Source organism: Sceloporus occidentalis, unplaced genomic scaffold (genome assembly GCF_023333645.1).
Source record: "Sceloporus occidentalis isolate IW3139 unplaced genomic scaffold, rSceOcc1.0.p SCAF_1, whole genome shotgun sequence".
NCBI classification, from domain to species: Eukaryota; Metazoa; Chordata; class Lepidosauria; order Squamata; family Phrynosomatidae; genus Sceloporus; species Sceloporus occidentalis.
In genome coordinates, this window is record NW_028316981.1 from 9,554,659 (window position 1) to 9,581,707 (window position 27,049).

At 44.8% G+C, this 27,049-nt stretch overlaps 1 protein-coding gene across 1 annotated transcript; it reads left to right on the plus strand.

Moving 5' to 3' along the window:
• Positions 1–12,593: 12,593 nt before the first annotated feature.
• Positions 12,594–25,853, plus strand: LOC149320652 (uncharacterized). Its single transcript, XM_089500104.1, has 5 exons — positions 12,594–12,920; positions 19,235–19,346; positions 19,775–19,854; positions 20,055–20,175; positions 24,963–25,853. The coding sequence occupies exons 1-5, from the start codon at positions 12,594–12,596 to the stop codon at positions 25,763–25,765; spliced, it is 1,443 nt and encodes a 480-aa protein (XP_089356230.1). The 3' UTR covers positions 25,766–25,853.
• Positions 25,854–27,049: the final 1,196 nt, after the last annotated feature.

Genomic DNA, 27,049 nt, shown 5'->3' on the forward strand with positions numbered 1-27,049 from the left:
TGACCACAGAGTCGGATGGCATGCTATGAGGCAATCCCTTCATTAACATCTGCATTGTTTGGGGAGTCGCCAGAAGACTATCAGATCTCAGAAGGAAATGAGATGTCTGCCCTCCAAGGAGCAACCTCCCCCTCTCCTCAAAGCTTATCGTCCAAAAGGCTTAAGACAATCAAGAGAGCTTCCAGGTGAAAGACATCCATCAAACACCTTTGTCCCAATCACCAAAACTCTTTGCCCTCAGGCGAGATTTCGCCCTTAAAAGGTCTCCATTTTCACTCCTCAGGGCGCCATTTCAAAGGTCTACTTACTCCACGTTCTGGTAGCCGGCATTTCTGCTCAAACCCAGGTTGCGGAGCAACTTGTCCCATTATTCCACATCCCATTCGCTTCTCGGAGGAAGCCTACATCTTGGTGAGTATACCATTAGCAAAGCCTAAACATCTTTTCCATATTTCCAACCTATTTTCCTGAGCCTTGAATGTGTGTGCATTTAGTGTGTTTTTCCCCCTTTTCAATAAAATAGACATTTAGTTACTACATAATAATAATAATAACTTTATTACGGCCATTTGGCCAGCACAATTTAGTTACTACAATTTGTCTCAGCTCCATTTATTGGAATCCCCTGGTCTACTCCGTATACACAACAGGAGACGATTCTGCAAGGGCCGTCGTAGCAGGCCCTCCTCTTGCAATATTGAGCTAATAAAATTCCTCTAAACGGACCCTTGGCTACAGAATGTGGTATTAAAGTCAGTAAATAATCCAAGAACATATGACATACATTCCAGATAGATCTCTGTGAACTTAGTGTTCATGGCCTTCAGCATTTCTTCAGTGGTTGTTGATGGACCATCAAAAACTGTTTGTCTTAAATAAGCCTTCAGTGGTGTGTACTGTTCCAGTACTCTATCTACACAGGCTTTTACAGAAAGCCACCTTGTTGTTGAAGGATTTAAGATTTTGTGAATTTCAACACTGAAAAATCCTTGAAATTCCACTAAAATCTGTTGCCTATGGTAACTTCGGCTAAAATGCGCCCCTAAATTTCGTAGGAGATCTTCCACACTTCTAGGTAGCTTCAAACAAACTTTTGAAGCTACCAAATGAATAAGGTGACATGAACACTTTATGAAGACAACATCTGGAAGTTCTTTTTTCAAGAGTGAGACAACAGAGTGATGTTCACCAAACATTACGTTTGTTGTGTCTGAGGAAAATCCTACAAGATTTCGTAATGGTACATTGTTATCCTTGAGGATATCTTTTAAACAGTTTACCAAGTCATCAGCAGTCAACGATTTTAAATCTTTCAAAGCAAAGAATTTTGTTTTGGTTGTATTTACTTGATCATCGTAATATATTACAACAAATGCACACTGCTTAGTGGAAGAAATATCGGTTGTTTCATCCATCACTATGGTGCGCTCAGGAGGAGGTTTGACTCCTTCTTAAACTCTGCACCAAGACATTTTTTATCACAGCAGTGGCTTTTGTGTGGTGTTGGGCACGGTTCTGAGCTATGTTTGAGTCAGGGAACATCCTTGGAAGGAGTTCAATCAGAACATCCACTTTTTGCAAAGGTAAATTCTGCTCGGATAAATAACTAACTAGCTGTAACTCTACCCTTTTTTGTAGGTAACTTGTTTTTGGCAAGGTAACCATTTCTTTCACATTGAGGTTCCCTTTAATTTCTCTGAGCTTAATAGCATGTTTATCAGTTGAATTATGTTTCTGGATATCACTTCTATGAGCTATGATGTGTACATCGCACATTCTACAATAAGCTAGTTCATGCTCTTCAGATTTCTTTGTAGATTTTTCTAGCCATCCTTTGAATTCTGGCACATACTTTTTATCTTTTTTTGGCTCAGAACATGAGGTATCCATTGGTTCTGTGGCAGAATCCTTTTCCTCTTCTTGGCTGTAACTCCTGATGGACCCGGTTGCTCTTCCAGCTGTGGGAAAAACATGACCAAGGAGGTACCTACAGCGCATAGCCTATAAGCCAAATCACATTACATTAGAAGTGAATTATTATGCAGTCTAACTCCACAAGTAAAACAACAAATACACATTTTCTCTATTCATTCAGTTATAAAAAGTTTAATTTTTGGTAGGCTATATTAATATATATTAATGTAACAACAACTTGCAACAGGACTGTCAAGAAAGAATGTTGATCTATGAGATATAAGATCAATTTAAATTAACCCAAATAGTGTAAACTGTACAGATTATCTTGGTATTTTATTAGTTTGGGTTATAGTTTGCTATTACTTAATAAAATTATTACTGTATTAACTAATTAAGCAATTTAAGTATGCTTGTTTATTTACTTATTTGTTCAAAGTCTAATGAAACTGATGATGTTATTTCAGAATCTTACCTTAGGTTTAGATTTCCTTATGACAAAACAGTCCATTCTTCCATTTGGAAACAAGCAAAAAACAAACAAACAGACAAACAAAAAACAGCTAGGTTAGGCTAGTCTTAGACAACAACAAATGTACACACAGAGGCCAGTCGCCACAACCGCCATGGCCAAGAAGCAACAATTCAAGCTCGCTTTACCAGAAATTCTGGGCTTGGTGGTTTGTTGTGCCCAGAATCCCATCATCGCAGGGAGCCTTGCAGTTAGAAGCAGTGCCAAACTGGATTATTTCTGCAGTATGGATGGCAATGGAAAAGGGAACGAAAAAGAGAGCCACAAAACAAAATTCTTGGAAGACAGGGCAGGGATGCCAACTTACCAGGTGCTCTGCCCATGCTCAGAGGCATATTTAATCACTAACACACACACACACACTCTCTCAGGGACATCATCACATTCACATGATCACACAACTAGTAGGGCAGCCCATGGAAGGGAGGGAAGATGGAGATAAACATCCATGATTCTACCCAGGTGCGCTGCCCATGCTCAGAAGCACCTTTCCACCTCTTTTTCTCCTCACATCTCCTCTATTCTTCTACTTTTCCCCTCCACTAGATTCTCCTCCCGACAACCCAAATGGTCCACCTCACAGTACAACAACGACCCTGAGAGGTAGGCTTGGGGCACTCTGCCCAAGCTCAGGAATTCAGAAATTCAAATGTCACTCTAAGGCACAGACAGCCGTCCACAACAGCAGTCCATTAATGCATTAATTATCACAACATCAAGCCACGATATCAATGTCAACTATTGCCTTTGTGTGCCTTAAACTTATTTCTTACTTGGAAATCCTAAGGCAATTGGGAAGCCAAGATCCCTCACTCCTCCGGTGAAACGGGCTGCAAGCAACCCACAGCTGCCTCAGAACCGCAAAGCAACCAAGCTTAGCAGAAGAAGAAGCAACAAGTGCCTGGCTGCCTGCCTGCCTCCTGGCCCTTGTCTCCCTTTGCCTCTGCCCTGGCTGAGCTTTTCCTGAGGGCGGGGCAACCACTGTCCTCTCTCTGATTGGCTGAAAACTGTTAGTGTGTGACAACTCCAAAGGAGTGGTTGCTCTGCAGCCAGCCTCCTCGCTCAGGCTGGAGCTGAAATGGGCAAAAGTCACCAAATTTGCACCGAAATAGAACCAGGCACCAAAATCACACCAAAGGCTCTGAAAAAAACCCCATTTTGGTGTGAAAGTCACCAGATTGGCAACACTACGAGGCCCATTAAGCCACACCCCCTTCCCTCACAGTCCCTCCCTTCTATTAGGCTCCGCCCATTTCCCTCAACAGAGACCAACCACCTGGCTTCCTGCTCAAAGGCTGCAGGGCTCTGAGGAGGAGGCAGGGCCTGGATCTGATTGGTGGAGGTGGTCCTGAGTGATGGGAGGACGGCCCAATCGGGGCTCGGAGGCTGCCTTGGGGGCGGGGCCTGTGAGGAGGCTGAGAGAGAAGCAGAGGAAGAAGGCCTCTCTGTGTGTCTCTGGAAGTGGCCATGGTCCAACTGGTGCATCATTGCAGGAGGGCCAAGAGGGGTGGGATCCTATTAGCTGTGTCTGCAGCAGAGGAATGGCTTGTGTGGTAGTCATCCTCTGTTGTGGTATTTTTGCTCTGTTCAGAAGGAATTATATGGACATGGGGGGCTTTCAGCTTGATGTGGTGATGGGAGGTGATGCTGGGTTAAGCGGGGCTCCTATTGGAGTAGTGTGGGGCAGGGGGAGATATAATGGTAGGAGAGTGGAATCATATCGGAAGGGAAGGCGGGATCGATGCGTAATATCTATCTCTCCTTCCATCCACTCTCCTAGCCAAAGAGATCTGAGGGTCAGTCCAAATGTACCGCAAACCCTGTCTCTGCTCCTGTGCAATGCCAGGTCTGTTAGGAACAAGACCCACATTATATATGATCTTATAGATGAGAAGAGTTGTGACCTGGCTTGCATTACTGAGACCTGGCTTGGGCCTGAGAGTGAAGCTGTGTGGGCACAGGCCCTTCCTGCCGGGTACTCAGTTAAGGACCAGACCAGGTTAGGTGGGCGGCGGGGGGGGGGTTTTGCCTTGATCCATAAGAACACCCTTTCCTTGACCAGGAACCATGTCCGCCAACTGGACTTTATCGAGTGTATTTACCTGACCCTGAAGGCCAGGGACAGTTTGAGGATTCTGTTGGTCTACCGGCCACCCCGGGCGCTAACAGACTTCCTGGCCGAGCTGACGCAGCTAGTATTGGAGCTGGTGTTGGAGTCCCCTAGGCGTCTTGTCCTGGGGGACCTCAATATCCCCTTCGAGGCTGGCCATGGTCCAACTGGTGCGGCTCGGGAGTTCATGGCTACCATGACTGCCATGGGCCTGTCCCAATTGGTCTCAGGGCCTACGCATTCTGCTGGTAATTTGCTTGATGTCGTCTTTTGTACGGACATGGAGTCTCCGTGGGCAGAGGTTTCCAATATCAGTTCCTGGTCGAGGCTAGTATCAAGGCTTCTACCCAGATCCGTCCCGGGGGTGGTGGACCTATTAGGATGGTCCACCCTCGAAGGCTAATGGAACCCAAAAGGTTCCAAGAAGCCCTAGAGGGGTATATGGTTGGAACTGATGGCGATTCTGTTGATGCCCTGACTAACATCTGGGATACTGATCTCTCCAGGGCTATACACAGTATCGCTCCCAAGCGTCCTCTCAGGCCTGCTTCCAAAAAACAGCCCTGGTATACGGAAGACCTCAGGGAAAGGAAGCGGGTTCTGCGATGTCTAGAGCGTGACTGGCGAAGACATCAGGACTTAGCCGACAAGGCACTCCTAGACTCTCTTTTGAAGGCCTACGGAGTGGCAACAAGTTCAGCTAAGAATTTGTTCTATGCTGCATGTATTGCGTCCGCGGAGTCGCATCCAGCGGAGCTGTTCAGGGTAGTGAGGGAGCTTACTCAACTGCCTCCTCCCCTGAACCCTATTTTGGAACCATCTAAAGCCTGCTATGATGAGTTTAACAACTTCTTTGCGGATAAAATCTCTCGGATAAGGGCTGATCTCGACGCCAGTATTAGTTCAGAATCTAGAGTAGAGGTGTCCAGAGCTTCCGTGGACCCTGTTGTACTGGATCATTTTGAGTCTGTAAGTACCGAGGATGTGGACAAGATTCTTTGTAGTGTTAGGAAGATGACGTGCTCTCTTGATCCTTGCCCTTCATGGCTGGCAGCTCAGGGGGGACCGGCTGTGACAGAGATGTTATGCCGGATCATTAATTCATCTTTTAGGGAAGGGCTGTTTCCATCGAGCTTAAAAACGGCTGTAGTAAAATCTTTACTAAAAAAGCCCTCCCTAGACCCCTTAATTCGGAACAATTATCGGCCTGTTTCGCTGCTGCCGTTTTTAGGGAAGGTGATTGAGAGGGCGGTTGCCTTCCAGCTTCAAAGGATCTTGGATGAGACGGATTTTCTGGACCCATTTCAAACCGGTTTCCGGGCGGGCTTTGGAGTTGAGACTGCTATGGTCGCCCTGGTCGATGATCTCCGTCTGGGCATGGACAGGGGTAGCATGTCCCTGTTAGTGCTCTTGGACATCTCGGCGGCCTTCGATACCATTGACCATGGTATCCTTCTGGAACGCCTGAGGGAGTTAGGCATCGGGGGCACTGCGCTCCAGTGGTTCCGTTCCTACCTAATATTCCAGATGGTGCAGCTGGGGGACTGTTGCTCCGATAAGAGGGCCCTTACTTTTGGTGCCCCTCAGGGAGCGATTTTGTCCCCTATGCTATTTAACATTTACATGAAGCCGCTGGGAGAGGTCATCCGGAGACACAGGGCGCGGTGTTATCAGTACGCTGATGACACCCAAATATGTTTCTCTGTGTCTCCGACTGATGCAGTGACCAGGGATGGCATCTCTCCTCTTGATTCTTGTCTGGAGTCAGTAATGGGCTGGATGAGGGAAAACAGACTCAGCTTGAATCCAGGGAAAACAAAAGTACTCGTGGTAGGTTCCCCAGGCCCGGGGATGGAGATTTGTCCACCTGTCCAGAATGGGGTCACGCTCCCCTTGAAGGACTCTGTTCGCAGTCTGGGGGTGCTTCTGGACTCGTCGCTCCACCTTACATCTCAGGTGGATGTGACAGTCAGGAGCACCTGTTACCAGCTTCGGCTGATATGCCAGCTGCGACCCCACCTGGGCCAGCAGGACCTGGAAATGGTGGTACATGCTCTGGTAACCTCTCGGTTAGATTTCTGTAATGCGCTCTACATGGGGCAACCCTTGTACCAAACTCGGAAGCTACAATTGGTTCAGAACATGGCAGCAAGGCTGGTCACTGAATGCTCCAGGACCAGCCATATAACACCTGTACTGCGAGATCTTCACTGGCTGCCTATTCGCTTCCGGGCGCAATACAAGGTGTTGGTAATGACCTATAAAGCCCTAAATGGCTTGGGCCCAGGGTACTTGGAGGACCGCCTCTCCCCATACAGTCCACCCCGCACTCTCAGATCGGGCGGTACGGGTGGGTTTTCTATTGTCGGGTTATGGGCTTTCACTTTGTATTGTCTTTTGATGTTAAATTTTGTAAACCGCTATGATCTCTAAGGAATAGTGGTCTAGAAATAAACTTTCATTCATTCATTCATTCACCAGAACTCTCTGGCAGAGAAGGCTCAATGTCTCACGACAGTACAGTTCCCAGAATTCCATAGCACTAAGGCAGGACAGTTAAAGTGGAGTCAAACCAGATTATTTCCCCAGTGCAGATTCAACCTAAGAGAAGGCAACTGTTACAAAGGGAAGGAGAGCGGATTGGATTCAGGGAGGTGGTATTTTAGGGAGCATGGAGAATAAGGGAAACCGGACACATTCGAAGGAAGCAGTTGGGGGATGCAGGGAAATCTGACAGAGAGGACCCAGGACACATTCTAGAGTAAACCGAGTAAAAATAGGATAAAATAGAAGGGAAGAGGAAACGTGAAGCTGTCATTCACGTGAGGCTAGCATTCACATGAAAGTGGAACCAGGAAGTGGCCCCTTCTTCACCCCGGAAGGGCAAAGGTTCTCGATGCGTTCAGAGCCCACTGAGCATGCGCAAGGGTGCCGATTTGAATAGTTGAATCCGCATGGTATTTACCAGTGTGGTAATTCAATGTGCACTCACTCCGCTTTGACTCAGGAATGGCCACAATTTCGTTCTTCACGTGTGATAATTCATCACTTGAATTATGACATGTGTGACATGGGCGAGTCACACGCTCTCAGCCTCAGAGGACGGCAATGGCAAACCTCTTCTGAACAACTCTTGCCAAGAAAACCCCATGGTAAGGTGAGTCAGAAACTACTTGAAGGCACACTGCAGCAAGAACGAATAAATATGGAAGTGAGAGCCAGTGTGGCAGAGGGGTTTGAGTGTGGGAGTATGGCTGTGGGGCAAGGGTTTGATTCCCCTCTCAGCCATGGAAACCCACTGGGAGACCCACACACTCCCAGCCCCAGAAAGCCCTGCACCTTAGAGTGGCCATCAGTCAGAAATTACTTGGAGGCCCAGAACCACAAGCATCCAGGGAATTCCAGGCAAGAGAGGGAGGTCAAGTCAAGGGTCTCCATCCCTGTCCCACACAAGTCCCCCGAAATCTGTAGTCTGTATGTTTAGAGGAAGCTTTCTACTCCAGGGAACTGACCAGCCTCTTTGCCCAAAACCACCTTCATCTGAAATATCTGAGGAATTGCTCTTTCCATACTCACCTCCTGCACTTCTGCAAAGAGTGCTAGACCCCAGGGCTGCATCTACACTGCAGAAAGAATGGAGTTGGACACCACTTTAATGGCCATTCATTTATTTATGATATTTATATCCCACCCTTCAGCCCTAATGGCTCTCAGAGTGGCTTACAATTATTATTTTTAATTGGACGGTTCCCTGCCCTCAGGCTTACAATCTAAAGACAGACACAAAAGCAGAAGGGAATGGTGGTGGGAAGGGGATGAGGTCCAGTGGCTCCTCTCTCCCTCTGAGGCCTAGACCAAGGCAGATGGACTGGAGGGAGGGCTCTGCTTCTTTGGCCATGTCTCCATCATTTTTAATTAATATTTTATTATTAAAATTTATACATTAAATATTGATTATTATACAATACATAATTCTTTATATATATTCCCTACAGTCTATTACAATTTGTATCTTTAATATCCCACCTCAGAGCTCCCCTTCCCCAGAGCCATTTTCACCCTTATTTTCCATCCAAGATCTCAGTTCCTTTCGTGGAGGTAATCTTCCATCTTCTTTTCGCAATACCTTCTTAATAAATTCTTTCCAAATTCCATCATAATCACTTCTTTTCTATAGTATCCCTTTTTACTTTCAATTTGCATGTGAATTTATCATTAATCGCTAATTTCCATACCTCTTTATACCAGTCCTCCAATTCTAAGGCCACAAGTCTGACTGAAAGCCCTCAATGTAAGTCAGACAGTAGCAATGTAGGGCTGAAAGTCAAAGATCCCTAAGGGTCCTTTGGGCTCTGGACCTAGTGCCACAGACCATACTGACCTTCTTCTTCTTAGGCCCAGATAGGGAGAATGAGGTCTCCTTTGGAGGCTTTTTGAAAGAGCAGCTGGGCGTCCATCTGTCACAGAGAGGGCTTGGATTGTGAGTTCCTGCATGGCAGAATGGGGTCGGATTGGATCTGGCCTTTGGGGTCTTTTCCAACACATTGATTCTATAACCAAGACAACAGAATGTGTTTCAACCTTTGAACAGACAGTAAATAAACCTCTGCAAAGAGTGGTAGACCCCAGGGCTGCATCTGCACTGCAGAAAGAATGGAGTTGGACATCATTTTAATGGCCATGGCTCCATCTTGCATAAGCCTGGGATGTGTAGTTTTGTGACACACCAACACTCTTTGGTAGACCTTGGAAAACTACAAATCCCAGGATTCCCTAAGATGGAACTACAGCACACACCAGGGTCCATGATCTTTGAGTGCATCTACACTACAGAAATAATGCAGTTTGACAGTACTTTAAGTGCTCTAGTGCCATTCTGTAGAATCCTGGGAGTTGTAGTTTTACAAGGCCTTTAGCTTTCTTTGCCAAAGAGAAGCCACTGATCCCAAGATTGTATGGGATGGAGCCAGGGCAGTTTGGGTCCCTTTGGATGCTGATTTTCCAGGCTTTGATTTCTGAAGCTGAAAAGACATACTGGGAGGGGGGACATCTTCACTGTGGAAACAGTGCAGTTTGGAACCACTTTAATTGGCTGATGCTACAAAAAAATCCCTTTTAATGTAGACTTTCCAGCTTCAGCCACTGAGAGCAAAGGCCAGGAAGAGGTTGGGCTCCTTGACTGTCTGGTGGGAGTTCCTCCAGACCAGAACCACAGACTTTTGGGCTGAAAAGCAGGGGCCTCACTTGGGGTTGTGAGGGTGTGTTTGGGGTGTGTTTGTGTGTTTTGGGGGTGAGGATCACACCAAGTGACCCTACAATTACTTGGTGACACTTGGTAATGGATTAAGACCCACAGAGGCCCTAAGCACTAAAAGGACTTTGGTGTCCCATCTAGATCATTATCATGGGAGCCTTGAGGGACCCTGTGGCACTTTACCAGTCTCCACATCCTCATTTTGTTGCGTTCCCTAAATTAATGTTTATCCCAATTATTATGATTATGATTATGATTATTTTATTGAGATGTGTGTGTGTTGTGGTGTGTGTTTAAGTCATTTCTGACATTGGTGACTCTAAGGCATGGGGGGTTTCAGGGCAAGATGAGTCCATTGGAGACTTGCCATTGCCTTCCTCTGAGGCTGAGAGTGTGTGACTTCCCAAGGAGCTGAGAATTGAACCCTGGTCACCAGAGCCATATTCCAGCACTCAAACCATGCAGGCTCTGCCAGGGTTTGCAAGTCTGCATCAAACTCTTGTGACTAAATGACCATAATGCATTTTGCTATGGTTATTATTTGCTTCTGCTGAGTAAAGCTCTATTATTGTTACTATCCCCATGACTCTGATGCAGTCCATTCTTGTGCAGCCTAATGGGCTCTACATACATACATACATACATATGGTTATTGTACACCTTCAAGTCCGTTCCAAGCTATATTGCCCCTAAGGCCATATCATCGGGTTTTCTTGGCACATTCCTTCTGAAGAGGTTTTCCCTTGTCATCCAGAGGCTGAGAAAGTGTCACTTGTCTAAGGTTTACAGTAGGTTTACATGGTTTTCTACATTTGTGTATATTTTATATACAGTGCGCCCTTGTCATACGCTGGGGTTTGGTTCCAGGATCCCAGTGGATAACAAAATCTGTGGATGCTCAAGTCCCATTCGATATAATGGCAGAACAAAATGGTGTCCCTCATAAAACATGGAAAAGCAGTTTGATAGTTGAAATTTATACTTTTCATGAACATTTTCAAACCATGGATGCTTGAATCTGTGTAAAAGAAATTCGTGTATAAGAAGGGCGGACTGTACATATATGTGTGTGTGTGTATTTACATATTGCAACTTATATTATAAATTATATGATGTGTGTGTTTGTGTGTATATATATATATATATATATAATTTATATATTACAACTTATATTATAAATTAAATTATATGTGTGTGTGTATACATATATATTATTTATATATTACAATTTATAAATTATATATGTGTGTGTGTGTGTGTATATATATATTTGTTTTTATTATTATTAAAATAATTTATTACATATATACAATATTGAAAATAATAAGATAATAATATTCTTAATCAACTTCAAGCTTTCTATGTGATCTTCCAGTCTGTTCTTAGATGTTCCCTACCCCTCCACCCAAAATACACTGCTCATGTATATTATAAATTAAATGATGTGTGTTTGTGTGTGTGTGTGTGTGTGTGTGTTTGTGTGTATATATATATATATATATATATATATATATAATTTACATATTACAACTTATATTATAAATTATATGCGTGTGTATTTCCATGAATTGTGGGGGCTAAGTTCTGTTGTGGGTCTGTCTGTCGCCCATCTTGAACTGAGCCTTCAGGCCCAATGGGACTAAGCCACGCCCCCTCTCCTCAGGCTCCGCCCATTTCCCCTCAACGGACGCCACCCGGCTCTCTTCCCGCTCAAAGGCTGCAGGGCTCTCAGGAGGAGGAGGAGGAGGAGGGCCCTGGTGGATCTGATTGGTGGGCGGGATCTGACTGGCGGGAGGAACGGGCCAATCGGGGCTCGGAGGCTGCCTTGGGGGAGGGGGCTGAGAAGGAAGGGCGGAGTTTGAGGGGAGAGGAAGAGACTACTAGGCGAAGGAGAAGGAAGGTTGTCTGTCTGTGAAAGAGAGACTCTGAGGAGAAAGAGAGCCTTAGAGAGAGAGAGAGAGAGAGACTGAGACCTATAAGCTCTGAGTGTATAAAATACTTTACTCTGAGAGTTTGTAAAACCAGGATTAGACCTTGGAGCCCCTTTGAGACTCAAAGGAAAGAGGGGAGACGTTGGCTGCAGGATCTTTCCTTTGGGATGGCTTTGGGTTGGAGTTCCAGTTTTCACGTGTGATAAAGGCCCTAGGTTTAAGTCAGAGGCCTTTGGAGAGGGCAGTTGGAGGGAAGAAGAGGAAGGACTCAGGGAGAAAGAGACCTATATATTCTCATTATACACACACACACACACACACACACATATATATATATATATATATATATACATACACAGACATACACACACTGAAATATTTTACTCTGAGAGGTAGATAGAGATGTTTAAACTGAGAGAGAGAGAGAGAATTGGGGGGGGGTCTAATCTTAGAATCCAAAGACAGAACTCTGTCAGTCTGTAAAACCAGGAGCCTTGCAGCCCCTTTGAGGCTCAAAGGAAGGAAGGAGCTTCCCTAGACTGAAGTCATAGGCCTTTGGAGAGGGCAGTTGGAGGGAAGAAGAGGAAGGGAGGAGGAGGAGGGGGTCTCTCTCTCTCAAAAGAGGGACTCAGGGAGAAAGAGACCTATATATTCTCATTATATACATACAGACACACACACTGAAATAATTTACTCTGAGAGAGGTAGGTAGAGATAGGGACAATACGGAGAGAGCAAGTGGAAGGATGTTGCGTTGAGAATTTGAGTAACGTGGATTTAGTTGTAAAACTTCTCCTTCTCTCAAGAGCGTTTACATGATCTCTTGTTTTCCATGCTTCTTTTGGAAGAGCCATGCAGAAGAGCTTTGGGGAGAAGATGCTCAGTTCTGAGGTCCAGCGCCAGCACTTCAGGCAGTTTGTCTTCCAGGAGGAGGCTTTAGAGCCCCGAAAGGTTTGCAGCCAGCTCCACAATCTCTGCTGCCAGTGGCTGAAGCCAGAGAGACACACCAAGGCTGAGATGATGGACCTGGTGATCCTGGAGCAGTTCCTGGCCGTCCTTCCCCCAGAGATGGGGAGCTGGGTTCGAGAGTGTGGAGCGGAGACAACCTCCCAAGCAGTGGCCTTGGCAGAGGCCTTCCTCCTGAGCCAGGCAGAGGAGAAGAAGCCGAAAGAGGAGCAGGTGAGCTCATTTCAAGGGCCCATTATTATTTTTTAGAGATTTTGGGGGGGAAATTGAGTAAACTCATTCTTCTTAATGCAGACAAGAAAGACGTGCTGCTGACCAGTCAAATGGCAGATTAGGGAGTAGGTATACAGCCTGTGTTGGATGGGATTATCCTTCTCCAGAAGACACATTTAGGGATACCCATTTTGACCATATAGCAAAGTACATCCAAAATTCACAAAACAACAGGCCCAAACAGACAGGCCAAAATAAATCTGCTTCAGGATGTTGTTTAAATGCTGCATGAGTCCTAAGAGGCCGGAAGCCATGCCAAAGCCACGCCCCAGTCCTACGGACAAGAGCACAGCTTTGGCGCAGCTTCTGGCCTCTTAAGAGGCATGTATTATTTCAACAGCATACTTCCAAAGTGACCCGAAGCAGCTTTATTTTGGCCTCTCTGTTTGGCCCCATTAATAACTTTAACTGGCTAACCAAAGTGTACAATATACACGAGGCATGCTTTCATAGCTCCACTGGCTTCTTCATCAGACAAAGGTGTTAAGAATCATACAGGAGAAAGAAATTATAAAATGGCGATGTTAGTCACAGATTTACTTTTTCTCAGGGGTTAAGGGCACAGGACCCCCGTGAACATGGAAAAACTGCAAATAGCAATAACACAATGTTTTTACCTGAGAGAATATCTTTCTAGGAATCTCTAGGTCCTCCAGTGCAACTCAGTGGTCAACGTATGCCAGATATTGACCATAGAATTGCGCTGGAGAAGCTACAAATGCCTAGTGGAGTGTCCTCTCTAGGAATCTCTAGGTCCTTCAGTCCGACTGTTAGTTAAAGTTGACCATAAGGTTGTGCTGGAGGACCTAGAAATTCCTAGAGAGAACATATTAATAAAATCCCTGAATAATCAAATCTGCCAAAGTCAAAACTGCAAATGTGGAGGGATGAGTGTATTTTGTTTTTGTTGAAGTGTGACTGTATTCTGATTTGACTGTTGAAACAGTTTTAACTGTTAAAATGCCAGAGTTTATTGGTTCACCTGCCTTTATTATGTTGTTGGGGTTGTGTGAATCTTTCTTTCTGACCAAGAACTGGTTCTGATAGTTGCTGTTTCTGATGTCTGCAATAATAGCCTTTTGTTTCACCTACAAAACTTGATTGACTGAGCACTGTTGATCAGAACTATTGGTTCTGACAGTTGGTCAGAAATAAAGATACACACACACACACCACAACAATATCTTTGCAAGCCAGTCCCTCCTCCTGGCCCTCTGGGACTGGGAACAAAACTTTCCAAAGTCCATGAGATAAAATTTGAATTCTATTAGCAATATAAAAAAGCTGTTTCTTCTGACATCCCAGATATCTCCACCCTTTGTGAGCTGAAAGCCCGTTTTGTTAGGAGAGGTGGACAAAGTACGCAGCACCACTTTAGAACTTCTTGCCTTGATCCAAATACTTTTCGGAAAAACGGGGAAAGCACGAAAAAGGAATTCAAAGAAATAGCAGGCATATGTAAGGGGTAAAGTTAGAAAAGCTAAAGTACAGAATGAACTCAGGATTGCTAGAGAGGTTAAGAACAACAAAAAGGGCTTTTTTGGATATGACGGGAGCAAAAAGAAGAAGAAGGAAATGGTAGGGCCACTGTGTGCAGAAGATGGCAAAATGCTAACAGAGGACAGAGAAAAGGTAGAATTACTCAACACCTTCTTTGCCTCAGTCTTCTCAGAAAAGGCAAAGGTAACTCAACCTGAGGATAATGGAGCAGATAGAATAGGGGAATTTTAATACAGAATAAGTAAAGAGATAGTACAGGAATGTCTGTTTAATCTAAACGAATATAAATCTCCAGGACCAGATGAACTACATCCAAGAGTAGAACTGGCAAATGGAATATCAGAGCCATTGACAATAATCATTGAAAACTCCTGGAAAACAGGAGAAGTCCCAGCAGACTGAAGGAGGGCAAACGTTGTCCCCATCTTCAAAAAGGGGGAAAATTAGGATCCCAACAATTATCATCCAGTTAGTCTGACCTCAATACCAGGAAAGATTCTAGAGCAGATCATTAAACAGAGAGTCTGTGAACATCTAGAAGGCAATGCCATAATCACAAAAAGTCAACACAGGTTTCAGAGAAAGAAGTCATGCCAGACAAATCTAATCTCTTTTTTTAAATAAAATTACCAGCTTGGTAGATGAAGGTAATGCTGTGAATATAGTATATCTTGAGTTCAGTAAAGCTTTTGACAGATTTCCCCATGACATTCATGCAAACAAGCTAGTTAAATGTGGACTAGACAACATGACTGTTACATGGATTTGTAACTGGTTGACTGGCCGAACCCAAAGGGTGCTCAACAATGGCTCATTTTCATCCTGGAGATAAGTGACCAGTGGGGTCCCACAGGGTTCTGTCCTGGGCCCAGTGCTGTTCAACATCTTTATCAATGACTTGGATGACAGAATTGGGGGTATAGTTACCAAATTTGCAGATGACACCAAATTAGGACGAGTAGTTAATACCCCTGAGAACAGGATCAAACTTCAGAATGACCTTAATAGATTAGAAAGCTGGGCCAAAGCTAACAAAATGAATTTCAACACGGAGAAATGTAAAGTACTGCACTTAGGGCGGAAAATTGAAATGCACAGATATAGAATGGGTGTCAGATATAAAATTGGATCTAGGAGTCCAAGTAGACCACAAATTGAACATGAGTCAACAGTGTGATGCGGCAGCTAACAAGGCCAATGCGAATTTAGGCTGCATCAATAGAAGTATAGTGTCTAGATCCAGGGAAGTAATAGTCCCACTCTATTCTGCTTTGGTCAGGCCCTACCTGGTATATTATGTCCAGTTCTGGGCACCACAGTTTTAAAAGGATGTGGCAAAACTGGAGCGTGTCCATAGGAGGGCGACCAAAATGGGGAAAGGTCTGGAAGTCATGTCCTATGAGGAACGACTGAGGGAGCTGGGGATGTTCAGCCTGGAGAAGAGAAGGTTAAGAGATGATATGATAATCCTGTTTAAATACTTGAAGTGATGTCTTATTGAGGAGAGAGCTAGTTTGTTTTCTGCTGCTCCAGAGACTAGGACCCAGAACAATGGATGCAAGCTTCAGGAAAAGAGATTCCACCTCAACATTAGGAAGAACTTCTCGACAGTAAGGGCTGTTTGACAGTGGAACACACTCCCTCGGAGTGTAGTAGTGGAGTCTCTTTCCTTGGAAGTCTTTAAACAGAGGCTGGATGGCCATCTGTCAGGGATGCTTTGATTTAGATTTCCTGCATGGCAGGGTGTTGGACTCGATGACCCTTGGGGTCTCTTCCAACTCTATGATTCTTTGATTCTAGGCATTGTAGTTTGCCACCTTTAAGTCCAACACAGAAGCCACATAAATCTTTTTGCCAGGCTGTCCACTTTCTTGCCCCCTTTATTCATAGAGGTCGTTGATGTCTTCGGTATGAAGGATAGCTGTGACTCCTTGACAATGGCTGAGGTGGGCTTCAAGTTTTGGAAGAACCAGGAAGATTGGGAAGGTGAAATCCTATACAGTTTCTCAATCTTCCTAGACGTGGAAGCCACAGATGCAAGGTCGCTTGGCTATATGCTCCAGGGATGGCAAAAAATAGATGGACACGGGTGTTGGCCCTTGCTGTAAATCTGCCTCTCCACGGCATCGAGAGCCCCGTCATTGACGTGTGTAACCTCCAATTCTAAGTCATTACCCATTCAGATCACCTGCTCCACAAAGAACCTCACATCATCCGTAAGAGAAGCAGAATCTAGCCTGACGAAATGGAGAATGAGTAAGCTCAAAGTCCCAATCAAATGCAGAATGGCTCGATGGTGAACCCTGGTGGGTTTCGCGGGGCCTATCCCTGTCATCCTTCCAGGAAATGACCAGAAACGGGGTACGCTATGGAAACACCTAGACCTGAGTCACTACAGTTGAGACAAGTTTCGGAGAGCGAGGTTTTCGGGCAGCAGAGCGATGGTGCAAAGTTTCCGGATCTACAAGAACATAATACTGGTCGTTCTCACTATTGTAAATGACTTCAGGATCATCTTCTAGGAACACCTCCTGCTGACCTACGACAGATCCAGATCCTTGAGATCGAGGGAGAGAAGGAGACGGACGCTGGTGAGCACAGTGAGATGAAGCCAAATCTTCCTGATGAAGTATTAGAATCAGGAGGTCAGGATCGACAAGCTCCTCATTGGAATCCGACCTGAACCTGAAGTTCTTGAACAGAGGCTGTAGGGACGGCGAAGAGGAAGGTGGTGCATCCCAACGGGATCAATCTTGCTCAATACTGGCCATTACCAAAGATGCCGTATGGGAGCCTGAGGGCTCGGAACAAGAATTTTTGTCCCCTTTGTTGGGTGCAATGGACTCAGAACAGGTCTTCTTAACCCCCTGGTCTTCAAACGAGCGCCGAGCAGAGAATTCCACCTCATCGAAATGGCGCCTCTTGGAAGCCTTCTTTGCAGTGGAGTCTTCCTTTTGGCGGTCCTTATCAGGCTTTTTAAACTTGTCCTTTTTAGAGGACTTGTCCTTCTGCTATTCCTGGGGCTTCTCCGTGGGACAAGATCCCTCAGCAGGGTAATCCCTCTCAGGGACCTGAGCAGCCGAAGCTGAAGAGGGTACAAGGCCTGCTCATAAAGGGTGGCTTTCAGTCTAGAGTCCTGGTTCTTTCTCGCCTGTGAGGTCATAGACTTACATAGGGCACAAGATTGCATATTGTGGCCCTCACTCAAACACAGAAGACAGGAAGTGTGGGGATCTTGTCTGGGGATCTTATCACCACACTTCTCACTTCAGTTGAAAATCCCCAAACCATTAAAAAAACAAGTGATTCCAACAAGCGAAGTTCCTTCAAGCTGCTAATGCAGCAGAAAAAAAGGAACTGAGGAAAGAGCGGGAACACTAGGGGCTTTATATTGGGTGAGTGGAGCTACCGCCCAAAAGTTGCAAAAGCAGTTTTGTCTAGTTATTCCGGAAGTTTCTGAACTTTGCATGCGCGGAATAACCCATTTGTGTGATTCGCAGAGACCACGAAGAAGAAAGATATTTTTAAAATAAATTGATAGCAGATACAACTCATTGGTTTTGCAACTACTTTCCTCACTGATTGCAAGTAGTTGCAAAATCAATGAATTGAATCTTCTATCAATTTTATTTTTTTAAAAAATGGCTAGAAGATTTGATTCATTGCTTTTGCGACTATTTGCAATCAGTGAGGCTCTGTCTGGCTTTCTTCCCAGCCTATTCTCCCATATGAACATATCATGATGGTCATATCTTGTGGTAATGTAAGATGGAGCCTTCTCAGTAGCTGCCCTTGGCGTCTGGGACTCCCTTACTGGGGAGATTAAACTGTCTCACTCCCAAGAAGAAAACAGCTTTCTGAAAACTACCTGAAACTAGTTTTAGTGATGTGCATTTCTATTGTTTTAATCTTTCCTTTTGGTCTCTTATGTTTTAATGGTTTCAGTTCTGTAGATAGCTTGTTTTTTAACTATAATTTGTACATGCATTTATTTTTGTTGTTGTTTTACTTGTTCTATTTGCTGTAAATCACCAATGAGTCTGAGTTCTGAGGGAGGAAAACAAAAGATACAAATGGAAAAAATCATCATAATGAGAATGCAAATATTCCAGGCCCCACCTGGAATATTGTGTCCAGTTCTGGGCGCCACAATTCAAAAAGGACATTGAGAAACTGGAGCGTGTCCAAAGGAGGGCGACTAAAATGGTGAAAGGTCTGGAAACCTTGCCCTATGAGGAACGACTCAGGGAGCTGGGGATGTTTAGCCTGGAGAAGAGAAGGTTAAGAGGTGATATGATAGCCCTATTTAAATACTTGAAGGGATGTCATATTGAGGAGGGAGCAAGCTTGTTTTCTGCTGCTCCAGAGACTAGGACCCGGAGCAATGGATGCAAGCTGCAGGAAAAGAGATTCCACCTCAACATTAGGAGGAATTTCCTGACAGTAAGGGCTGTTCGACAGTGGAACAAACTCCCTCAAAGTGTAGTGGAGGCTCCCTCCTTGGAGGTTTTCAAACAGAGGCTGGATGGCCATCTGTCGGCGATGCTTTGATCTGGATTTCCTGCATGGCAGGGGGTTGGACTGGATGGCCCTTGCGGTCTCTTCCAACTCTATGATTCTATGATTCAAATGTAGCTACCACTTCCCAGGATTTTTCTGGAAATCATCTACGGTGGTTATGGCCTTGTCCTCTTCCTTTCCTTTCCTAATTCTTCTCTCTTCTACCTCCCTCCCTGCTTCTGCTTCTGCTGCAGGACTTGTTTGTGGAAGAGATGGCCGAGAAGGAGAAGTGTCCTTTTGAATCCAGTCAAAGGCAGCGGCTGAAGTGGATCACACAGGACAGAGAAGGAATGTCCTCCTCAATGAGTAAGGGCTAAGAGGGTAGTTTCCTCTTTGACTCCCTCTTCTCAAATATGTCTGAAATATCCGGACTCTATCAGTTGCAGCACTTGGGCCACTTTATATAGCCTAACTAGCACTTTGAAATTACAGGCATACCTCAAGTTAACAAAGCCTCTGACAGTGAAGTATATTTTACAAGCACTTTTTATACCTCACCAGACTTCCTGTTCCTCCTCATCCTCTTTGTAGCTACTAGTTTTAGCAAGATTGCCACTAGGAAGATGATGGAGGATAGAACAAGCTCAGACTTTCCAGTTACAGTGGCATGTCTGCAGAAAACAATGCAATAAAGCCTTGTATGAGAAATGGTGTGTATTGCATTTGCACATGTAGGAGGAACTGGAAGGAGAGAGGAGGTTAGAGATGTTCTCTTTCCTTTTACTTCCTTCCAGGAGGCAGAATAGGGACTGGGTCTACAAGCACATCTCTTCACCCTGATGGACTCAGAACACCTTCTGGAAGACTAGATCAGGTAGGGGACAGGATCCCAAGTGAGCCAGGAAAGGGCTGGGCTGGGCCTGCCTCACTTCGTCTACTCCCTGGTCCCCACAGAATCTTGTTCTTTCTGTTTGCTTCCATCACAAGTTGCCCCTGTAAGGGGCCTGTGGGTAGCATCCTGTAAGGATTTCAATTTTCTTGAGCAATCTTAAAATTAATTTTCTCTTTCTGCAGGTGACCTTTGAGGATGTTGGTGTGGATTTCACAGAGGAGGAATGGGCCCTGCTGGATCCAGGCCAAAAGGCCCTTCATCAGGAAGTGATGGAGGAGATTCTGGGGGCCCTGTCCTCTCTGAGTAAGGCTCTCTCTCTTTCTTTGGATTGTGCACCTTACAAGTGCTGAAAAGTAACCCTGAGGATTCTTCTTCAATCTTGATAGATTACAGCAGGCTGAGTGGTTTTCTTTCAGCTTTGCTTATGTCTCTGGCCTCTCTTCCCAAAAACCCATTCAGTAGCAGATCTTGGTCAAGGTCACAGTGGATGATGTGAGGTCCAGCTGAGCTTGGACCACTGGGAGGAGTGTTGGGGGGGCTTCACTAGCAGTATCCCCCACCCCAAGTGCCTACTTTGTCTCCTCCAATTGCCTTTGTGGCCCCATACAACCACATTAAAAATGAAATGAAATATGAGAGTGTTAAGGGCAAGTGAGAAGTGGAAGCAGAAATCAGCCACATCTTGCTTCCTTGTTTCCACTTAGTCCTGTTCCTCCCACTGACTCCTCCAAAAATGGATACAGAGGGAGAGGCTTCCACGGAGGGCAGGGGAAGGGAGGACTTGGAGGATGTGGCTGCCATTACTTCCCCAGACCTTTTTGCCAAAAGAAAGCCAAGCCCTGGTGTGGAGGCAGGAGGTAGTTAGATTATGGTGTTAGCATAGCATATGATGACCTTTAGGTGAACCTGTCATGGGATTTCTCATTAATATTTGTTGAAAAGCCCTTGGGGGAGATACCACTAGTGAGTCCCCAAACACTCTACCCAGTGGTCCAAGCTCATGACATCCAACTGGATCTCACATTATTTGTTGAGGCTGAGAGAGTGTGACCTTCCCAAGGACACCCACTTCATTTGTACCCTTTGCTCCAAGAATCCTCGTCCAACACTCAAATTACTACATGCTGGTTGTCCCTTGGTCCCTTTAGATAGCAAGGGCTTTTCTCATACTCTCAGTATAAGAAGAAATTTTGGGTCTGACTGAACAAAACTGAAGTAGATAATGAAGGTACATTTGGATCTCCTTATCCACAGATTCAATGGTCCACATCTTTAAAATATTGAAACAAATATAAATTCCAAAAAGCAAACCTTGATTTTGCCATTTATTTAAGAGACACACTTTTACTCTGCTGTTGTATTTAATGGGACTTGAGCAACCCCAGGAGATAGCATTGCTCCTCTGTACTTTCTTTGCTGTCTGGATATTTTAGGGTTAGAAGTGCCAAACATTTTTTTAAAATTTAATACACACTAGTACAGTCAGCCCTTGGTATCTGCGGGGCTTCTGTTCTGGACATCCCCCCCCCCCATGAATGGGGAAAAATACTTCAAGTCTTGTTCTTCCCAATTGCAGTCAGCCGCCATTGAGGATAATGGGGTGGGGACATCTGTGGATGCTTTAATCTGCAGATGACAGGCCCATGAAAATGCCAACCGTATGTTGTACAGATGTTCTCTGTAAATTTCAGAGACCTTTACATGGATAACAAAAGCCTCATTCTCACTAGCCCATTTGCTCTGGATAGAACTGGGCACATCCGGTTGCCCCATACCAAACGTGCCCGGAAAGAAGTTCATACTACCCTTTACCTCGATCGATGCAATTTAATAATAATAATAATACGTTTTATTTATAGACCGCTATTCCACAATGATCATAGCGGTGTACAGTAAAAATTGCAATACAATGCAATACAAGGTGACAGTTAAAGTAGGGAGAAGTCTCGTCGTTCAGTCTGTCCCTGATGTTGCTGGGTCTGCCTGATCGCTCCCTCTGAGGCCAAGATGACAGTTAAAAGAGGGAGGAGCCTCTTCCTTCAGGCAATCCCTGATGTTGCTGAGTCTGCCTGATCGCTCCCTCTGAGGCCAAGTAGCAATTTGCCCCTCTGAAGTTCACATTTGCAGTACCGCTTTAAAATGGAGCCTCCTTGGTTGTCAAATTTATTTCTGCTTTCGTTAAAGGTGACATATCCTACAATCATTGGCCAACTAAATGGGTGCTTTCCCCCCTCCTTTAAAAACAAACAAACTGGCAGCAATGTGCACATATTCTGCCAACTTGTCAAATTTAAAAACCTCCAGGTGTGTGATATGTGTGTGTTGTGTGTATTTGGGTCATTACAGATTATGCAACCCTAAAAAGACCCCATCCTGGGGTTTTCTTGGCAAGACTGGTTCCAAGGAGATTTGTCATTGCCTTTCCCCTGAGGCTGAGAGAGTGTGACTCTGCCAAAGTCATGGGTTTCCACAGCATTCTCTCTGAATGCCAGCCTTTAGCTTCCTCTTCGCTTCTAGCCCAGCATTTCCTGCTCTTTAGAACCTCTTCCCTTCCCTTCCAGCCCAATGCCACCTCCGAAGCCCTTGCCTACCCCAGACGCCAGCCTCTTCCCTTCCTTTCGCTTCCAGGCCAGTGCCACCTACGAAGCCCTTGCCTCCCCCCCATGCCAGCCTCTTCCCTTCCCTTCCAGCCCAAAGCATGCACATAATCTGTCACAATAATAATAATAAAAACAACAACAACAAATGTCGCTTGCAAGGGAGGACACCTCAGAATGCCATCTCTGCATCCTCTTTCTTTGCTTTCCCTCCGATTGCCAGCCCAGAATAATAATAATAATAATAATAATAATAATAATAATAATGTTTATTTATATACCGCTTTTCCAAATTAGATCAAAGCGGTGTACAACAGGAAGTACAATACAAAGTCAAAATAAAATATAACAGGCCTCTCTCCCCCTCAAAATGGTGGTCGGAAGGAGGGCTCTTAGTCTTTCAGGTCAGGCCTCTCTCCCCCTCAAGATGGTGGTTGGAAGGAGGGCTTTTTCTTCTTTCAGAGAATGCCATCTCTCCTTACATACACATATGTAACAAAAGCATTCACGTTTTTTGGTGGTTTTTTTGGGCTATGTGGCCATGTTCTAGCAGAATTTCTTTCTGACGTTTCGCCAGCCTCTGTGGCTGGCATCTTCAGAGAGTGCTTTGCCTGGAAAAATTGGGTGCATATATACTGTGTGAGTCTGGGAATGCAGGAGTGATTTACATGTGTATTGTTCATGCAAACAAGGATTAATGTCTGCTAATTGGTGATCAATTATGTGCTGGGAAAGTCCCTGACTCTGAATGGTTTCCCATTTATATTAGCTGAGTCCTTATTTTGCTATGCCTCAGGACTGGTAGTGTGCAGTGTCTCTCGTGTTCTTTGATTCTTGTTTGCACATTGCGTTTGGTGGTCCTTATGTAGACTTTTCCGCAGCTGCATGGTATGCGGTAAACTCCTGCGGCTGTGAGAGGGTCTCTCTGGTCCTTGGCTGAGCGAAGCATTTGCTGGATTTTCTTTGTCAGTTTGTGGAGGTTGTGTTTCCTCACCACTTTCCCTAGTCTGTCTGTGACTCCTTTGATGTATGGTAAAATGTTCGAACAGGGCTGTGAGGCAATCACAGCCCTGTTCAAACATTGCCTCACCACAAGCTATTTCCAGTGGGAAAAGGGATTCTACGAAGAGAGAGATGGAGTAGCAATGGGAAGCCCTCTAAGCCTGGTGATAGCAAACTTCTACATGGAACACTTTGAAAAGCAAGCCCTGGAAACAGCACCGAAAAAGCCCACAACTTGGTTCCAATACGTGGATGACACTTTCACCATCTGGAGCCATGGAGAAGAAGACCTGGCTGTATTCCTGAATCACCTGAACAACATCCACCCCAACATCCAATTCACTATGGAAAAAGAAAAGGAAGGAACACTGCCATTTTTGGATGTCCTAGTCATCCGCAAACCGAACCTACGTTTGGGTCACACAGTATACCGAAAACCCACACATACAGACCAATACCTGCACAAGAACTCCAACCATCACCCAGGACAAAAAAGAAGCACAATCAAAACACTGGTAGACCGAGCAAAACGCATCTGTGAACCCCACTTCTTGGAAGATGAACTGAAGCACAGGCCAATGGTTATTCCAGCTCAGACATCAGAAGGGCTGCCAGGCCCAGGAAAACCCAGAGAAGTGAAGTCAAGCAGCCACCCAAAGGGAAGGTATTTTACTATACATCAAAGGAATTACAGAGAGAATAGGGAAAGTGGTGAGGAAACACAACCTCCACAAACTGACAAAGAAAATCCAGCAAATGCTTCGCTCAGCCAAGGACCAGAGAGACCGTCTCACAGCCGCAGGAGTTTACCACAACCATACAGCTGCAGACAAGTCTACACAGGGACCACCAAACACAGTGTGCAAACAAGAATCAAGGAACACGAGAGGCACTGCAGACTGGGCCAGCCAGAAAAATCAGCAGTAGCAGAACATGCCACAAAACATCCTGGGCATAAAATACTGTTTGAAAACACTGAAGTTCTAGACCATGCCAACCACTACCATGTTAGGATACACAGGGAAGCCATTGAGATCCACAAACATCTGGATAATTTCAACCGGAAAGAAGAAACCCTTAAAGTGAACAAAATTTGGCTACCAGTCCTGAGGCATAGCAAAATAAGGACTCAGCAAATGCAAATGGGAAACCATTCAGAGTCTGGGACTTTCCCAGCAGATAATTGATCACCAATTAGCAGACAATCCTCGTTTGCATGAACAATACACATGCAATCACTCCTCCATTCCCAGGCTCACAGTCTATATGCACCCAATTTTTCCAGGCAAAGCACTCTCTGATGATTCCAGCCACAGATGCTGGCGAAACGTCAGAAAGAAACTCTGCTAGAACATGGCCACATCGCCCGAAAAACCCACAAAAAACTATGGATGCAGGCCATGAAAGCCTTCTACTTTACAAAATGCCTGGAGTGTGGTAAAAGTTATATTGGGAAGATACAGCTCACCTATCATCAAAAAACTCACACAGGGGAGAAACCCTTTAAATGCCTGGAGTGTGGAAAAGGTTTCGCTCGGAAGACAAACCTCACTTGTCACCAAGTAACTCACACAGGAGAGAAACCATTTAAATGCTTTGAGTGTGGAAAAGGTTTCACTCGGAAGACAAACCTCACTGAACACCAAGCAACTCACACAGCAGATAAACCATTTAAATGCCTGGAGTGTGGAAAAGGTTTCGCTCAAAAGACAAAGCTCACTCGTCACCAAGTAACTCACACAGGAGAGAAACCCTTTAAATGCCTGGAGTGTGGGAAAGGCTTCACTCAGAAGATAGACCTCACTCGTCACCAAGTAACTCACACAGGAGAGAAACCATTTAAATGCCTGGAGTGTGGAAAAGGTTTCATTCGGAAGACACACCTCTCTTGTCACCAAGTAATTCACACAGGAGAGAAACCCTTTAAATGCCTGGAGTGTGGGAAAGGTTTCACTCAGAAGGCACACCTCTCTTATCACCAAACAACTCACACAGGAGAGAAACCCTTTAAATGCCTGGAGTGTGGGAAAGGTTTCACTCAGAAGGCACACCTTTCTTATCACCAAACAACTCACACAGGAGAGAAACCATTTAAATGCCTGGAGTGTGGGAAAGGTTTCCTTGTGAAAAGAGACCTAACTCGTCAAAAAACTCACACAGGAGAGAAACTATTCCAATGCCTGAAATGTGGAAAAGGCTATATTCAGAAGACATTCCTCACTTGTCATAAAACAAAAATGCTTCAAGAGAAAAACCTTTTAAATGCTTTGAGTGTGGGAAAGGTTTCATTGTGAAAAGGGCCCTCAGTCATCAATCAACTCACACAGGGAAGAAGTCATTCTTGGAGGGTGGGAAGAATTTTATACGGAAGAAACTGCTCACTCATCAAGTAACTTACGCAGGAGAGAAACCATTGAAATGCCAAGAGTGTGGGGAAAGTTTCACTCAAAACCATCAAGCAACTCACAGGGCAGAAGCAATGAAAAGTATTTGACTATTTAAAATTTTAATGCTCTGCAGAACGTTGAAATGTTTTTATTTCATATGTGCATATTATTTGTTTGAATAAAATGTTTGATGAAACATATTGAACTGCTCCTCTTTTTAGTGGTGAAAGAACCTATTCCCATTATTTCCATTTTATTGGTACCAAACCTCTTTTAATGAAATCTAAGCATATCACTCTCAGCTGTGAGTTGAATCTATTTTTATTTATATGCCCACTTTCTCCCAAAATTGGACTGGAAGCTGTTTACAGTTTAAAAGAACAATAAAATTCTAGTCGTCCTGCCTTTGGTGCGTGTGCTAGACCTTTGGGTCTGGACCACAGCAGCTTAGACTAGTCCAAGGCAGGAGCTGAGAAGATAAAGCCGAGAGGGGAGTGAGCTGGCTCTTCAAGTCCCAGGAAGCTCTGTGGTTAAGAAGGGTTTGGTGGGCCATCACTTAGTCATAGAGTTGGTGGGAACCACAGATACCACCCAGTCCTCATTCAATTTGATTTACAGAAATCAAGTGTCACTTGATGGCCCATGAGGCTCCTTCCAACTCTATGATTCTATGATTATACAGTGGGCCCATGCTGTACATGGACGTGTCATACATGGCTTCCAGCCAATGCAGAAGCCACATGGGGGGAAATGGTGGATGTGTACACAGCGCACCACACCGTGGGATCGCAATCCATTATTTTCAATGGGGTGTGAGCATATGCGTTTTCTCTTACGCAGGGCAGTCTGGAATGAATCCCCCACGTAAAGGAAGGATCCACTGTATGATGGTTTGATGGACTGATACTCCTATCATAGGAAGGTACAGTCAAAGCCCCTCTGACAGATGGCCACCCAGCCTCTGTTTCAGAACCTCTAAAGAAAGAGATTACAATACACTCCAATTTAACCTGTTCCACTGTCGAATGGCCTCAAGAAATTCTTCTTCCTAATGTTTAGGCGGAATCTGTTTTCCTGAAGTTATTGTCCTAGTTTGAATCTATATGTCCTAATCTTGAGCAATAAAAATAAGCTTGCTCTATTGTAAATATGACACTCAACCCTTAATCTTATCTTCTCCAGGCCAAACAT